Consider the following 17,891-nt stretch of genomic DNA (forward strand, 5'->3'; position numbering starts at 1 on the left):
ACGTGTATTTTTTAAAACCACAGACTTGCATATATACAATTCTATTTCATGACAGAGAAGTTTCCCTTTAGCTATATACTTAAAATTTATAAAAGGAAACTTTGATTCTTTATCCAGAAATTTGAGATCATTATATAAGATTAATAGCCTCTCGTATAAGTAAATCCAGATTTGAAGCCTGGGTTCTGAGTGCAAAAGGCCAACAATCTTAATAATTGTAATTCATTAAGAATTTAGCAAAATGATATATTTTCAAAGTTAAACAGTAGTGGGCCACAACTCATGATTCTTTTATAGGACGTGGATGGTATGTTTGCATTTATGATGAGAAACTTCTCAAGTGTCATGTATGGTTCTGTATTTTCCTAATGTCCTTTGATGTCAGATTCTGAGATATGTGGTGACTTGTGATTGAGCATTTACCTGATCCTCTGTTTCTGCAACTCTGGACTTTCCTCTTAGAGTATGTTATCTGTTTTATTGTGTAGCCATCTTGATCAATACCAGCTTAAGAGTTAACTTGATTTGTTAGTACTTTATTGTGTAATCCCAGTGCTGAGAATAGTCAAGGTGGAAATGCTTCTTTCAAGAAATGCTTGAGACTCTTGATGTGTATTTCATTAATATTTTCTGTAAAACAGTTATAATCCACATCATAGAAGATATTTGTCCTAATTGATGTTCTGTGAATGCTTGGGGCAGGTGGGAGGGAATTAAAATTGGTGTGGTGTATTCTGGAACATGACTGTAATTAATTTGTGAATTGTGGCACATGGTAGAAAATAGCCCTTAATGAGAATCATCATGATGTTCTTGATCTGTTCTGATTTGTTTCTTTAGTGTTCTTTGGCTTCTTTGTGTTCCTTCAATAAAATGTTTAAATCTTTTAAAGAATGAAAAATGAGTACTTAAAAAGAAAAAACACTTCGAAAAAGTGGTTCTTCACATGTATTTTAAGTGATTAATGATAATTTAGTGAATTGATTGACCTGCTTCTAAGTTCTACCAGAACATACATACATGTGTGTATGTGTCCTTCCCTTAAGCCAACAACTCTTAGCTGAAAGAGGGATAAGACCCAAGGATGGGAGAATAGGTATAAACATAATTTTCTGCCTGGTTCCTAGATTATTATTTTACAAACCATTTTTTACCTTTTAAAAAATTACCCATGCAAATCTTTTTTTAAAGTAATTTGATTGACTCCTTTGTTTAGTTTAAATGTATTTTAACAAACTGAGGAACTGGTATAAAATATCTTCAATATTTGAATCTTACAGTGTAGTTTCAGAATTGGTCCACAATCAAAAAACATGTAAAACAGTATTAAAATTTGAACAAACAAGTGTTCAGTATCTACCTTAATAAATAGTTACTTTCTCTTTTTCCAAAATGTAGTTTTATAATGGTCTTACTAGAATCAGCGTTTGGATTTTTGATGTTTAACTATCTTTTAATAAATTCTGTGGAAGTGGGCTTTTTAGAAATGATTAAATAAAGCTGTATTAGCATTACTGTTTATCTCATTCACATTTCACCTGGATATCAAATATAAAATGATTTGGGTGATAAACCAGTGGACAATTATGGAAAGTATTAATTCAACATGAACCGGCTTTGCCTGGGTTTTAGGCTATGGGAAGCTGGTTGGAAGCAGCGGTACTACAAGAACAAATTTGACGTTGATGCAGCTGATGAGAAATTCCGTCGTAAAGTTGTACAGTCTTATGTTGAGGGGCTCTGCTGGGTTCTTCGATATTATTACCAGGTACAGAGAGAATATTTTCCTCTAAACCTAGCTAATCATTCTAGGAAGATCATAATTTCTGTGTATTACTGAGCTGTATTCTGAAATTAAATCCAGACTCATTTTTTTAAAGCTTCCTGTTTAGAAATTCATTACCTTAAATAATATTTGTTTGTAAAGCCTTTGACACTTCTCAAGTGTTAATATATAAAGATAATTTTTGTTGTGCTTAAGGATTTCAGCATCAAGTAGTGTGGGTTTGAGTGTACTTTGTCTTTGACATAATTAAAGTATGTGGTTTTTTAATTGGAAGTAAAAAATAATAGTCACTAAATGACTGAACAAAGGACAAAGCCTAGAAAATACTAGTAAGAATTTGAAAGGCATTTGAATGATACCATTTCCTCCGTGTAATGTAGTGATGTTACATAAAGTGCATTCTAATTGGAGTAATCCGTATCTGACTTAAAGCTTTTGATAATTGAGATGTCAGATTGGTGAGAGATTAGGTAGACATATAGAGAATTGTAACACTAGTAGTTAATACATGGTTTCATTCTCTGAGAGCAAGGCAAGTTAAGTTTGGTGTGTTCTGGGAAAAGATGAAGTTTGTCATTAAGTGGAAAGTATAATTTAATGCATTATCGAGTGTATAATAGTAAATTCATGTTTTACTTTTGTCCTCAGGATTTTAATTCACTAGGCATAGAATCAAAACATGTATTAGGAGGAGTTCTCTTTTCTATCAGTAAAACGTACTGTTTTCTTTTTGATGGGTTTACTTAAATATTTTTATAATAAAGAGAAAGTTGTCACAATGAAAATATAATAGGGAATTATAAAATGAAACTTACGAAGTTTTATTTAGTCATTGTTCTAGTCATGTCCCTTACCCATCTATATGCTAAGTGCCAGCTACCACTGCTCTTCATTTTATTTGATGATGGCAGCTTAAAATTGGAAAGAAATGTAACCAAGCACATTTTAAGGGTAAATACAAATAAAATTGTATTTTACAAATTATATTTACAAAGTTTGGTATTAACTACTGATTATTAAAGATGCTTTGCAGTAGTTTTTAAATCAAGGAGCCATTGATAATAAGTAAAAGTTCAGTTAATCAAAACAACTGTTAGGACTCATGGGAAAAAATTAATATATGGGATGTACACTGGAAGTCATGTGTTTTATAAATGGAATGTTATAGGCTAATATTCTAATTTTTGTTTGCTTTTCTGTGTCCGTATTGAACGTAGATTTTTGTTTTTGTTGGTTTTTTTTTTGTTTGTTATGATTCTAGGGCTGTGCTTCCTGGAAGTGGTATTATCCATTCCATTATGCACCATTTGCTTCAGACTTTGAAGGTATTGCAGACATGCCATCTGATTTTGAGAAGGGCACTAAACCAGTAAGCTTAATTATTTAGAGTCATAAAATTCATAGAATTTTGGCTTAGATAAAAATTGTGTCTTAAACTTTTTTTCTTTCTTGCAGTTTAAACCATTGGAACAACTTATGGGAGTTTTTCCAGCTGCAAGTGGTAACTTTCTACCTCCATCATGGCGGAAGCTCATGAGTGATCCTGTTAGTGTCTTAGTATTTTGAGTTTGTTAGTAACTGGGTTTTTGTCATATGTTTCACTAACATTAGACACAGTTGCTTTTGCATCTCATAGTTAAAACAGTGAAGTCCAAAAACAAAGTAAAAGTATTGAGTTCTTCTGTATATTTTTCACCTCCCCCGCCCCCCACTTTCCTTGGCTATGAGGGCCCTACCTGGTATAAATAAAATTAGTGTTTGGGAGCAATTCTTATAACAGTTACTTTGTTCTCAGCCTACCTGTAAGTCATTATTTTTATTTGTTCCAGCCATGTGTGGTGGCTACCACAGTTCAGACTGGCCTACCTAAAATCCTCTCTGAGCTTATTTTGTGTGCCAGATAGAAGGAGAGTCAGGCAAGAAGTGGGAATTATTAGAGTCAGTAAACTCTTCATTCACTGTCTTGGGTCCACAGTTGTCAGTTCTAAAATTCCTCTCTAATCCTTTTTTTTTTTCATTTTTTAAAATAAAATTGTTAATTTTGTTTTACTATTGGGATTAATGACCTGATATTTTAATAACATTTTTTAAAGGAATGAAACCTGATTTTCTCATCAGGCCTGATAACATGAAAGAAATGTCAAATTCTTTATAACTCAGACATGTGTGACTTTGTTTTGAATCTTTATTTTTTCTCCTTGATACAGGATTCTAGTATAATTGACTTCTACCCTGAAGATTTTGCTATTGATTTGAATGGGAAGAAATATGCATGGCAAGGTAAAATTTAGATATTATTCCTTTTTTGTTAAAACAGTTTCCTCTTTTTAGTAAACTGTAAGCAAACATGATTTAGGTGATGAAAGAATTTCTGTAAGAGATAAATATTTTAAGAATTAGATGTCAAAATTTGATTTTTTTCTATCCATCCTGGCATTAGCAATGATTAGCATTCCCCTAAACAGTAAATTGAGTTGAAAAGATTGATCATTCTTTTGTGGGGGTTTTTTGTGATTAATTAATGGGACTTGGGTCTTGGGACTTGCTTCCAGTTAGTAGCTCATTGACACCTTGTAAGGTTGCTGAGAAATACAGAAACATGATTGCATTTACGTGGAGATTCACTTATACTCCATGGAAATTTGAAAATGAAAAATGTTTTAGAAATTTAGTTTTAAATACTTGACAGTAATCATTAAAGTTTATTTCCTATTTATTTATTTATTTAGCTGTTATTTTCTCATTCCTTCTGTTTACAGTTTTTTAAGAATGTCAGTTTTAAATTACTACTAAATTTAACATGCTGTTTACCACTCAGCAAATGTGTGATGATGACTGAATGTAAAACACAATAAAGAAGTCTCTCACACAGTAAGTCAACTATTATTTCATGCCAAAGCCCCTTTCAGCAAATCACTTTAACCTTTTCTTCGACCATGTATTTTTCTAAGATAATTTCATTTGGTAAAACCATGTTTTTACTTTCTCCTTGGTTATTTCCTGTGGTGCAGATGACCAGTAACATGACTCAAAGAATTGTGCGACGGGGGGGAAAAATAATAATTTACAAACTGAAAATCATTTAATGAGATTTTAGAATTGACTTTTGGTTTATGTAGTAAAGGAAATTTCACATTACTTTAATGGAATGATAATGGGAAATGCAGCCCACTGATTGAGGTTAGCAGGTGTTGAGCTCTATGGTCATATTTTGTTATATGTAAATGGATTGGAGTCTTAGGTTGTTTTTAAGGTGCTTTGTGGAGGATATTTTGATTAGAGGGAAAGGGCTAAGAGGTAGTAAAGTAAAATAAGTACATAAGTAAGCATGTTTATGTAAGTGTTAAATAAATAAGTAAATATATAAACATGCAGATGTCTTGTTTTCTATATATATCATTGTAGTATAAATCATCCAGAGGAAAAGTGAGGCAATGCATAATGGTTAACAATTTCTTCACATCCTTGCCAACATTTGTTACTTCCTTTTTTTATTCAGTAAATGGCTTTTAGGTATTTATGTATTTTTAGTTGAAGTATAATTGACATACACTATCCTGTTTCAGGTGGACATCATGGTGATTTGATATTTTTATACATTATGAAGTGATCCCCATGATAAGTCTAATTACCATCTATCACCAAAGTTACTACAGTATTATTGACTATTCCCTATATTGTATATTACATCCCCATGACTGACTTATTTTATAACTAGAAGTTTATACCCTTCAGTCCACTTCACCTAGTTTGCCTATTCCCTCAACCTCTTCCCCCTCTGGTAACCAAGAGTTTGTTTCCTTATCTGTGAATCTTCCTGTTTTGTTTTGTTTTTGTTCGTTTGTTTTTTTAGATTCCGCATGTAAGTGAAATCGTATGGTATTTGTCTTTCTCTGTCAGGACTTGTTTCACTTAGCATAATAACCTGATGTTGTTGGAAGTGGTAAGCTTTCTTTTTTATGGCTGAGTAATATTTCATTATATATATATTACATCTTTATCCATTTGTCTGTCGATGGACACTTGGGTTGGTTCCGTATGTTGGCTGTTGTAAATAATGCTACAGGGAACATAGGGATGCATTTATCTCTTCAGATTAGTATTTTTCTTTTCTTTGGATAAATACCCAGTGGTGGAATTGCTGGATTGTATGGTGTTTCTATTTTTAACTTTTTGAGAAACGTACATACTGTTTCCCATCGTGGCTGCACCACTGTGTATGAGGGTTCCCTTTTCTCCACATCCTCACAAACACTTGTTTTTGTTTTTCTTTTTGATAATAGCCAATCTTAAGGATGTGAGGTGATATCTCATTGTGGTTTTGATCTGCATTTCTCTGATAATTAGTGATGTTGAGCAACTTTTCTTGTGTCTGTTGGCCATCTGGATGTCTTCTTTGCAAAAAATGTTCAAATCCTCTTCCCATTTTTTAATTAGATTTTTTTTTGGTATTAAGTTGTGTAAGTTCTTTATATATTTTGGATATCAACCCCTTATTGGATGTATGATTTGCAAATATCTTCTCCCATTCAGTAGGTTGCCTTTTCATTTTATTGTTTCCTTTGCTGAAACAAAAGCTTTTTAGTCTGATGTAGGCCCATTTGTTTATTTTGGCTTTTGTTGTCCTTGCCTGAAGAAACTGGTCCAAAAAAAATATTGATGAGACTGATGTCAAAGAGCTTACTGCCTATGGTTTCTTCTAGGAGTTTTATAGTTTCAGGTCTTACATCCAAGTCTTCAATTCATTTTGAGTTTATTTGTGTGTATGGTGCAAGAAAATGGTTTAGTTTTACTCTCCTGAATGTAGCTTTCCAGTTTTCCCCACACCATTTCTTGAAAAGACTGTCTTTTCCTATTATATTCTTGCCTCCTTTGTCATAGATTAATTGACCATATATATGCGGGGGTTTTTCTGGGCTCTCTGTTTTATTCCGTTGATCTATATGTCTGTTTTCATGTTAGTACCATACTGTTTTTATTGCTGTAGCTTTGTAGTATGGTTTGAAGTCAGGGAGTGTGAGACCTCCAGCTTTGTTCTTTCTCAAGATTGCTTTGGCTATTTGGTGTCTTTTGTAGTTCCATATGAAATTTAGGATTCCTTTTTCTAGTTCTGGGGTAAATGCCAGTGGTATTTTGATAGGGATTGCACTGAATCTATAGATTGCTTAGGATAGTAAGGACATTTTAACAGTATTCTTCCAGTCCATAAGTATGTAATGTCTTTTCCATTTATTTGTGTCTATTTTCTGGGTTTTTTGTTTTTGTTTTCTTTTTTGATAATAGCCATTCTAATGGGTATGAAGCAGTATCTCACTATGCTTTTGATTTGTATTTCCCTAATGATTGGTGATGTTGAGCATTTTTTCATGTGCTTATTGGCTATTTCTGTATCTTTGGAGAAATGTCTATTCAAGTTTTTTGCTCATTTTTGAATTGGGTCTTTGTTGTTGTAGGAGTACTTTATATATTTTGAACACCAGTCTCTTATATATGACTTTGCATTTATTTTCTTCCATTTTGTGATTGTCTTTTTACTTTGTTTGATAATGTCCTTTGATGCACAAAAATTTTTAATTATGATGGAAGTTCAATTTTTGTTGGACTATTTTGTCATTGCCTGTGTTTTTGGTGTCGTATGCAAGAAGTCATCGCCAAATCCAGTGTCATGAAGCTTCCTCCCTGTTTTCTTTTAAGAATTTTAGAATTTTAGCTCTTAACATTTAGGTCTTTGATCCATTTTTAGTTAACTTTTGTGTAGGGTGTAAGGTTAGGGTTCATCTTTTGCTATGGATATTCATTTTTCCTAGCACCATTTATTGAAAAGACTGCTTTTTCCCATTGAACAGTCTTGGCACCCTTATTGAAAATCATTGACTGCATATCTGAGGGCTAATTTATGGGCTGTCTGTTCCACTGCCCAGTATGCCTGTCCTTATGCCAGTACCAAATTGTTTTAATTACTGTAGCTTTAGTAAGTTTTGCAATCAAGTAGTGGGAGTCCTCCAACTTTATTTTTCTTCTTCAAGGTTGTTTTGTCTATTTGGGGTCCCTTGAGATTCCAAATGAATTTTAGGATGAGTTGAAACTCAGACCTTTAATATTTTTATATTTTATGTAAGTATTTTCATTTATTAGACTGTAATAACACAGCTTTTTTGAGGTCAAATTTAGTACCGTGAGGAGTTATATTTATTCCCCCACCTGTTCAAAACTTGTTGAAAGTAATGGTAATACTTAAGTTCTTACCTAAGTTGAGTGTGTCTTAAAATGATAGAAGACAAAATATATCTGGGTACTTTTTCAACATTTATTGAACCCTTACAGTGTTGTGTTTTTGTAATATTAATATACATAATTTCGAATGCTACATATTTTATATATGAATAGAGAATTTTAAGTCATTTGATCAAAGTCACACAGTGGCTGAACTGAGGTCTGGACCCAGAGAGTGTGACTACTATGTATTTACCTAAGTGTTACCACAACTTGGGTTACTAGTGTTATTGAGCTAATGCATGTTAACATAATAAATAAGTACTCAGGAGAAATTAGCTGCTAATGTCATTTTTACTATCAGCTCACCCAAGCACTAACTTTATCACATCTGGGTATAAGGTATTTCTTCCTATCCTGCCCAGTAGGGCTGATTTGTTGCTTAGTAACCTTATTGCTGTCATTAGCACTGCAAGTTGCTTAACAGTTGGAGCTGGCTTTTAGAGTTGATATTGTAGGAAAGTCTTTCTGATAATTTGTTTAGATCTTAAGTGTATGACTAAACAAAACTTGAACAACTCCCTACGTTTTTTCCATGTAAATGTATACCAGTAGATGAAATAGCCTAACTCAGGTGATAGATGTTGATATTCTTGAAATAATTTTTTAGGCCCTTCAAAATTCACACTAGAACTTAGTTTCTTTTTAACTTTTAAAAATGCATATTACCCTTCTAGGTAATGAAATTGAATCTGTTTCTAAACTTTGAAAATATGGTAGCTAAATAATTAATGACAACTTTGGGAACCTTTCATTTCTCACCATTTTAAAAGGAACAATCACAAGTATGGCAGTTTTGACTGGCAGTTTCAGAATTATTTAGCTCTATTTAGCATTTCTCTTTGCTATTTATTTTACATTTTGTATTTTGTTAAAAGACTAAACTGTATAGAGCACAACATATACAAACGGTTCAATAACTTCATGTATTTTTCTAGAAATAGATAATTGTATTACTGGTATGTTGCTTTGAAAGTTATGAATGTAGGCTGAAATAAAGCAATTACTTTAATTCCAGCACATTCCACAGGACCGTTTTCAGCTTGAATATGAACAGTTGCATTCCTACCCAGCACCCAAAATTACTTAAGCCAGTCCTTAAAAACTTCTTGTATCTAAATTAGGTATTAGATTTTAAAATGTAAAAAAAGAATACTATGCAGTTTTAGAGCTGGAAGACATTCCATGTATTTATTCACATTGAACGGATCTTCTGAATATTTTAGTTGAAAACCAAGTCCTAGAAAGATGAAAGGACAAGCTCAGACTCTTGGCAGATTAACTGGCTTGCCCAAGGGCATCCGCGTAAGTAAGGCACGAGAACAGAGACTGGTGTCCAGGTGGCCACTTGTTCATTTAATTTAAAAATTTTATCATCACGGAGTTAAGATTCTGCAAACATGGTTTTTCATATGAGCCATCTTAAGGATGGAAAATATATGAAACTTTTTTCTTCTCTGAACACACGGAAAGTATTTGCATTTGAGATTTGAATAGAGAGCAGTTCCAAAGTGTTTTTACGTCAGCAAGGATATTCTATTAGAAATGTTTATTTGGACGAGTAATAAGTGGAATTTGGTTGATCCTAATAGCTGGGTGGTTGGTGTGCGTTTTTTCCCCCAGGTGTTGCTCTGTTGCCTTTTGTGGATGAGCGAAGGCTGCGAGCTGCTCTAGAAGAGGTATACCCAGACCTCACTCCAGAAGAGAGTAAGAATTGTACTTCCACTTGGTTTCAACATTGAGTCTGTATCATACAGACTTTACATTTCCCTATGAAATTAGACTCTTTTTTTCCATGTCAAATTTCACATAAAGGGGGCATAAACCATAGGTTTTTACTTCTTCGTAAGAAAAATCAACTTTGCTTCTTAAAATGTATTATCCAGATTGAATAGTAAATACAATTTTTTTTTTAACTTCAAGTGTTTGTTAGATTTATTAAAAAGCAGCACTTTAAGGGGTGTCTGGGTGGCTCAGTTAAGCGTCTGACTCTTGATCTCAGCTCAGGTTTTGGTCTCGGCGTTGTGAGTTCAGATCCCACATTGGGCTCCATGCTGGGTGTGGAATCTACTTTAAAAAAAAAAAAAAAGCAACATTTCGAGAATATCCATTGACTTTCTGATCTTTTTTTTTTTTTTTAAGATTTATTTATTTTAAAGAACGTAAGCATGCATGAGTGGGGGGAGGGGAGGGGAGGAGAGAGAGGGAGAGAGAAAATCCTCAAGCAGGCTCTGCCTTGAGTGCGGAGCCCAACATGGGGCTCAATTCCAGGACCCTGAGATCGTGACCTGAGCCGAAATGCAATCAGCCACTTAACTGACTGAGCCACCCAAGTACCTGCCCCTTGGCTTTTTGATTCTTATATGACATGCACACACAGAAATATTTTACCGTGCTGGGAGTGTATTAATTGCCTCCTTCTCCCTTCTTCCCTTCATCCCTTCTAAATAACAGTAACTTTGTTTAAAAAGTTATGTTGAAACAAAGGCATTTACTCTTAGATTGCTAACCTGAAATGTTATTTTGTACAAAGAATGACATTTAAAATACTGACAGTTAAAAGTATTGGGAAATTGCAAAGCTAGACTCAATTGGAAAATTTATTTAACACCAGTATAATAAACCTATAGAAATAATTTCTCTGTCAGCCATCCTTAGAATAGTTTTTGTTATGAGATAGTATAATTTGTTGTTTGGGTTTGCTCAGGAAATGGTTATATATTTCTTACAGTAAGAAATTGAGTTCTGTATAAATTACTTTGTCCCTTATCTTATAATACTATATTCAGATACTGTTTTAATGATAATTTTTTCTGATAGTCTTTGATCTTTGAAACCTTATTGTCAAACTTGTTTTTCTTCTACAGAGACCTCACAAGTTTAGGTCTGTCACTTTTACGTTATTTTTTGTAGACCTTATACTTAAGTTTTTAAATTTTAGATGTTTTTATTTTATTCTCATAAAAGTTGCTCTTGCAGATATAATTGTTTGATCTTTATTCTTTCCTTATTTTCCCCCCAGCTAAAAGAAACAGTCTTGGAGGTGACGTCTTATTTGTGGGGAAACATCACCCACTCCATGACTTCATTTTAGAACTCTACCAGACAGGTTCCACAGAGGTATGGTCTCTTTTTCCATCATAAAATGCTTTTAGACAGTATAATTATTTGGTTAATTCATCAGAAAAACCTTTGTTAAATGTTGATAAAATAGAAACAAGTGGGGCACCTGGGTGGCTCAGTCTTTAAGCATCTGCCTTCATCTCAGGTCATGATCCCGGGGTCCTGGGATTGAGTCCCGTGTCCTGCTCCCTGCTCAGTGGGGAGTCTGCTTCTCCCTCTGCCCCTTTCCCCAGCTCATGTGCGCACGTGCTCGCTCGCTCTCAAAAATAAATAAATAAAATCTTTAAAAAAAAAAAAAAGGAACAAGTGTACCATTTTAATCTTTAAAAACCATTTAAAAAGTGTATAATTTTGTGGCATTAAATCTATGTACAGTGTTGTGTAGCCATCACCATTATCTACTTGCAGAACTTACTTATCTTCCCAAACAGAAACTGGTTATCCCTTAAACAATACATCTCCATTCTCCTCTCCCCTTACTTCTGGTAACCTGTCTTCTACTTTCTGTCTCTGAATTTTCCTCTTCTTTGTAAATGGAATAAATGGAATCCTATAATATTTGTCCTCTTTTGTCTGACTTATTTTACTTAGCATAATGTTTTCAAGGTTCATCCATGTTGTAGCATGTATCAGGGCTTCCTTCCTTTTATGGCCATAGTGTGTATATACGACATTTTCTTTATCCATTCATCTGTTGATGGAACTTGGGTTGTTTCCTCCTCCTGGCTTTTAAGAATAATGCTACTATGAACATTGGTGTACACGTATATGTGTGAGTCCCTGCTTTCCTTTCTTTTGGGTTTATGATCAGGAATGCATTTTTCCACAGCCAGTGGATGTACCACCTGAACTATGTCATGGGATTCAAGGAAAGTTTTCTTTGGATGAAGAAGCTGTTCTTCCAGATCAGTAAGCATTCATTTGTGCACATTGGGGTGACTGGGAGGAAGTTTAACTAGCATTTTTTCCTTGTTGCCTAAATGTTTTATTTTCTGGTAATAGTGAGAAAACAAAACAACAGAAAACCTGCTAGACTATAAAAAAGACTTGGGGTCAGAGCGCACCTCTTCAGCCTAGTAGCTGTGTCACTGTGTTAAGGGAGCCCTCGGGGTCCCTAAAGCCCTTACAGGGGATCCATGAGGTCAAAGCTATTTTCATAATAATACTAAGTTGCTATATTATTTGCTTTTCTCATTCTCTTTCTCTCTTGAGTGTACAGTGGAGTTTTCCAGAAGCTGAATGTAGTGTGATAGCTATCTCAAGAGATTGAATCAGAAGCAGATAAGAGAATCCAGCTATTAAGATAGATATTAAGCCAGATATTAAAGAAATTTTCAAAAATGTAAGACAATGACACTTCTCTTTTTTTTGCTTTGTAAAATAGTTTTTCATAAAAAATGTTATTTATGTTAACATGTAATAGGTTTATTACTGTTACCTTTAAATAAGTATTTTAGAAATTTCTTAGCTTTAATTTTTATTAGGTAAATATTGATAGGCATAACCAACATAACCAGAAGCTCTTTGAGGTCCTTGATTTTTAGGAATGTTTTAAAGTGGTTCTGAGATCAGAGTTTGGGAATTGCCGGTCAATTGTATCTTCCTCTTTTGTAGATAATATTGGGTGGTTTTCCAAAGTGATTACACTATTTTGTAATCTCAGTGGCAGTTTGTGAGAGATCTTGTTGCTCTACATTCTTGCAAACCCTTGGAATTGATTGTCATGACCTTAATTTTTGTCAATTTAGTGGATGCTTATTGGCACTCTGTGGCTTACAGTTGCATTTCTCTGATTACTAATGAAATGGAATGCCATATGGTATATTTATTAACCATTTACCATTTGGTTTTCCTCATTTATCAAGTCTCTTTTTATTCTTCTGTTCAGTTATATGTTACCCCCCTGTGCCCTTTTTTGGTTTGTTTGTATCCTTTATAAATTCTGATATGAGCCGTTTGCCCATAATAGTTTTCTGTTAAGGAGATTACAAACAAGGAAGACAGGGTCCTTTTTTAAAGATATAATTGGTTATGTCATTTTTGTTGGTATATTTTAATAATTTCTCTTTCCTAAAGCAACATCTTAATTCCACTTATCCAAAAGGTTACAACTTACTCTCTTCTTTCTCTTTAGAATAGTGTGTTCTCCTGTCCCCATGTTACGGGATCTGACACAGAATACTGCAATCAGGTAAGTCTTCCAAAATTCATGTCGTTTGACCAAAACACAGCTCTGAACTTGCAAATAAGTTTAAGAAGACCTTTGAATCACAAGGAAATGGCAGCTATTATTCCACCAGTGCTTTGAGATTGGAGAGTCCCTGTGTTGCAGACCTCAGAACACGGCCTCTTGACTTTAAATTATGTATATTGTTAAGGTTACTGATTTAACAAGCTTGCTTCTCTGCCTTCTGGTTTCCCCTGACAACCTCTAATTCTTCCCGGATTAGGAAAGTGGGAGGTAGAAAGTAGGAGTTTCTAGGAGTAGTTTACTATGTAGGAGCAAACAGACCTCTTCACCCCAGAGGCCCACACAGCTTCTCTGTGTTATAACAGATTATTTTCATTATATTTACAGGTGTGGCCCTGCAAGTTGAAAAACAAAACTATTACATACTTTATTTTGGTTAAGTTGAGTAGAATGAATTTGTGGAAATGTTTACCAATAATTATTATAAACTAAAATTATATCAAGGGCTAATTTCTGCTACCTGGAAAATGTACTTGTATTTCATTTCTTTTCTTTTTTTTTTTAGTATTTTTTTTATTAACATATAATATATTATTTGTTTCAGGGGTACAGGTCTGTGATTCATCAGTCTTACAAAATACACAGCATTCACCACAACACACGCCCTCCCCAGTGTCCAACACCCAGCCACCCCATCCCTCCCACCCCCCTGTATTTCATTTCTTGCATGATGACAACATTCCATATGTATAAAATATAATGTGACTGTTTAGAATAAAAACCAACACGCTACTCATTTGCTTAATTCTTGTATGTAATTATTAATCTTGATGGCAGGATTTATGTTACCTTTTTCTTTAGTCTGTAGGCAAGACTAAGGCAAACACATCCTAGTAATTCAAGGATTTTGTAAAAGCCTGCTTGGGAAGGCTGTTACTGAATCCTTTTTTCCCAGTCATTCTTATTATTTCTCTTACTCTTGGGAAGTATTTTAGATTTTATTTAGATTTATCATTGTAAAGTGTAAGCATGTTCATTTTCCTATCCTTAATGGATTTAGATAGCAACTGTCACTTTAGAAGGGCTTTTATTTAAAGAAAACTGTCATGAATTTGGAAAATCTTTCTGGATTAGTTGCTTTTATTTATCTTTACACACATTTTTAATTTATCTTTACATGTAATTTGTTCTGGCTCTTTGTCTTTGAGCTCTTCTGTTAAGGGTGGGGTTTAGAATTGTGAGCCAAGCTCTTGCACCCATCACGAACAGTCTGGTTCAGGCACATCCAGTGTGGACACTGTATTAACCGGTGGAGTCTCTGCCTTGCAGCGGTGCTTCAGGCCAGTTAATCCCACCAGTTCTGTCTTCGGATTGTCACATGCTTGCTTGTGCTCCTCAGTTTTTCTGCCTATTTTTAGGGGCCTTTCTGCCCAGCCCTCTAAGAAGTAGTTAATTCTACTTAATTTTCTAATTAGGATAAAAAGACTTGTCCAAGGGAAAAATTACAAAATTGACAAGTCCTTTAGCTTCTGTTTGTATGGTGGTGGTATTGTTGGCTGGTTGGTTCTGAGTCTGAAGAGGCTTTTGATATTATTTGGTATCCATTGTGTTCATAAGATTATTAAACTTATAAGACACATCCCAGATCTAGGTGCATATTCAGGTATACGTTGAAAATAACTTCATAATAAAATTGATTTGAGTTAACCTAGAGATTTGTGAAAGACCATGTTAACTTTTACCTTATGAGCTAATTTTCAGTGTTTCCTCTGAGGGGTAATGAGGTTGATCCAGTTGATTGCCGTTTTTGTGTGTTTGTTTGGGGGCTTGTTTTTCATCCCAATGTTGTGTTTGCTTTATAAATGAAAATCTGAGAGTGCAGGCTCTGGTGCCAGTTGCTGGTCATTTCTATTTTGACTCCTGTCGTTTTTTTCCCTTCTCTGTTTGGATGCATCCAGTATTCCATCCCGTATTTGAAAAGTTGTTTCTTCAAGTTGAGTTTAGGTGGGTTTTTCCCATCACATAGGTCTTACCTGTAGTGTTAAAAAGGCATATGATAGAGGTTATTGAAGTGTTTAAGTTCCTAGAAGGAAAAATACAGGCAGCTGTGACCTAGGAGATCTTTTTTTTCTCCCAATTCTGATTCCATAAATCAGTCAACATATTAGTAGCTTAACTTTGAATAGAACAGAGCTGTCTCCCGTATTTTTCCTCATCCCACTCTTCACCATTGTAATTTGCTTGGACGTAATATCTTTAGACTAATTCTTTGTTAAGTTTAAATGTAGGGGTGCCTGGGTGGCTCAGTCAGGTAAGTGTCTGCCTTTGGCTCAGGTCATGATTCCAGGTAGGCTCCCTGCTCAGCAGGGAGTCTCCTTCTCTCTCTCCCTCTGCTCCTCCCCCTGCTTGTGCTCTTCCCTGCCCTCAAATAAATAAATAAAATCTTTAAAAAAAAAACAACTTTAAATATATAAAACCTCATATGATTTTAAAATTAAAGAGAAGTTATCTTCCCACTGCAGGGGCACAATTTTCTCTTCATCTGGAGGAGTAGACACACACACACACACGCACCATACACCTTTGTTTTACCTCAGACTCAGTGTTCCAGACCTTTGTCCAGTGCTTCTCACCAGTTCTCCTTGTTGATCTCCCGTTTCTGTCCCTCACCATCCTGTTGCCCAGACTTAAATTCTGCTCTCTTACACTGTATGCTTTGGCTTCTCATTCTACCTTAATCCCTATATATACACCACTAGTTCTGGATTTTCTTTTTCCCAGTTTTTTATATCTGGCTCTTCCCAGTGAGCGTGTATTTTGTAGTGATTTTTTTTTTCCCTTCATTTTGTAGTTTCTTCTCCTGATTACTGTAATGATCTCCCAGCTAATTTATTTGATTCCACCTTCCCACTGAATCTACTGGCATACACTGTGAGGCTTATCTTTGTTAAACACTACCGCTCCTCAGAAATCTTTGCTCTGTAGTGTCAGTGGAATTACACTTCGTTGCTTTTTCAAGGCCTGTCATGGTTTGGCAGAGCCATAGCTCTGTGCCTGAATCCCCACAGTTCCTCAAGGACACCTGCCTCCTCCTTCAACCCAGGCTCTTCTCATCAGTATCCCATTGATCTCTGTGCCTTCCTTCCATTGTTTGGAATGTTCGTTCCTTTGTAGCCTGTCTTTCATAGCTTTTCTTCTCTTCTGAAATGTCGTCTGGAATTTTATAATCTTATATGTTATTTTTATCAGTAGCATTTTAAGTTTTTTGGGGTGTTTTGTTTGTTTGTTTTTCCTCATAACACCTGGCATAGTTCTAAACCTGTGTAAAAGCCCAGGTGTTCATAGTGTTCATAGTGTCAAAGCCCAGTGTTTGCCAGCATCTTCCAGGAGCCCTTATTCCTTCAGAGGAGTGTTTCTCAGATTTTCTTTGAATCAGGCAAGGGGTAGAATGTTTTTTCTCTTCAAGGAGCTTTTTTAAACGTAACCGTTACTGTAGTATCTGTAAGACTCGTGGTTGGCAAGCAGATAACTTGAAATCAGAAGCCTAGAAGAAGAGGAATACATACAGTCAGTCACAGACTTGATGGTGAAAGCTCTTGGGAGGGTTTAATTTCCACCGCTGGGTTAACTTCTTCTGATAGAATGTCTGAAAAGACATCTTAAGTCCTATAAACTCTTTAAGTGCTTTAAAATGTCAAGTATATGAATCACGAAGTTTTTCTTACAAGAACAGTTTGCATTGGTATGCTGATTTAGCATTAATTAAGGAATATATCAGGGAAAGGTAGAGTAAAAATATGTAACTTGATATTTGGAGTTTTCTGCTTTGTGAAGTGTGCTAGCACTCAAACAGTAATAGTACTTAAAATAGCATTTCTAAGGATAATTCTTACAGTGAATTGAGTTGGAAAGGGATGTTGTACATTCCATTCCTTTTCTGTTGAGACTTTGCTATAGTATTTTCTTCTTACTAATGGTGTCCATAAAGTGCTACTTGTAATACAAATAAAAGCACTGCTCAGTTTTATTTTCAACCATGCTTAGGTTTACAGTTTTTATATTTTGTCCTTAGTGTGTTTGTGATGACAATTAGGTGATTAAAATAATAGGGAAGTTCCCTACCAAGGGACAGGTCCATTATGCTACTCCTGGGTGGGCTGGTCTGGTAGATAGAAGCCCAGGCTGGGTAAGTCAGCCCTGTGCCACCTGGAAGAAGTGGTGGAAAATGCTTGTGTTTACAGAATTAGATGAAGCACTATACATCTAAGCATAGTTCTCTTACCTCACAGGGGCCACCTGTTGAATCTATAAGCTGTTCTGTTAACTAATTTCCTCCCTGAAGGTGCTTCTGTCTTTTTTTTTTTTTAAAGATTTTTTAAATTTATTTGACAGAGAGAGAATGAGAGAGGGAACACAGGCAGGGGGAGTGGGAGAGGGAGAAGCAGGCTTCCCACTGAGCAGGGAGCCCGATGCGGGGCTCGATCCCAGGACTCTGGGATCATGACCTGAGCCAAAGGC

The 17,891-nt window shown here is 35.0% G+C and overlaps 1 protein-coding gene across 1 annotated transcript in view; it reads left to right on the forward strand.

Annotated features, from left to right (window-relative positions):
- The window catches only part of XRN2 (5'-3' exoribonuclease 2), a 91,133-nt gene that overhangs the window by 47,580 nt on the left and 25,662 nt on the right, over positions 1-17,891 (forward strand). The window contains exons 17-24 of the mRNA XM_032419270.1: positions 1,633-1,768; positions 3,048-3,155; positions 3,242-3,331; positions 3,994-4,066; positions 9,683-9,766; positions 11,082-11,179; positions 12,012-12,091; positions 13,317-13,373. Of these exons, the coding sequence (XP_032275161.1) occupies positions 1,633-1,768; positions 3,048-3,155; positions 3,242-3,331; positions 3,994-4,066; positions 9,683-9,766; positions 11,082-11,179; positions 12,012-12,091; positions 13,317-13,373 (726 nt within the window). The remainder of the gene's footprint in view (positions 1-1,632; positions 1,769-3,047; positions 3,156-3,241; positions 3,332-3,993; positions 4,067-9,682; positions 9,767-11,081; positions 11,180-12,011; positions 12,092-13,316; positions 13,374-17,891) is intronic.

Source organism: Phoca vitulina, unplaced genomic scaffold, assembly GCF_004348235.1.
Source record: "Phoca vitulina isolate PV1807 unplaced genomic scaffold, GSC_HSeal_1.0 scaffold22, whole genome shotgun sequence".
NCBI lineage: Eukaryota > Metazoa > Chordata > Mammalia > Carnivora > Phocidae > Phoca > Phoca vitulina.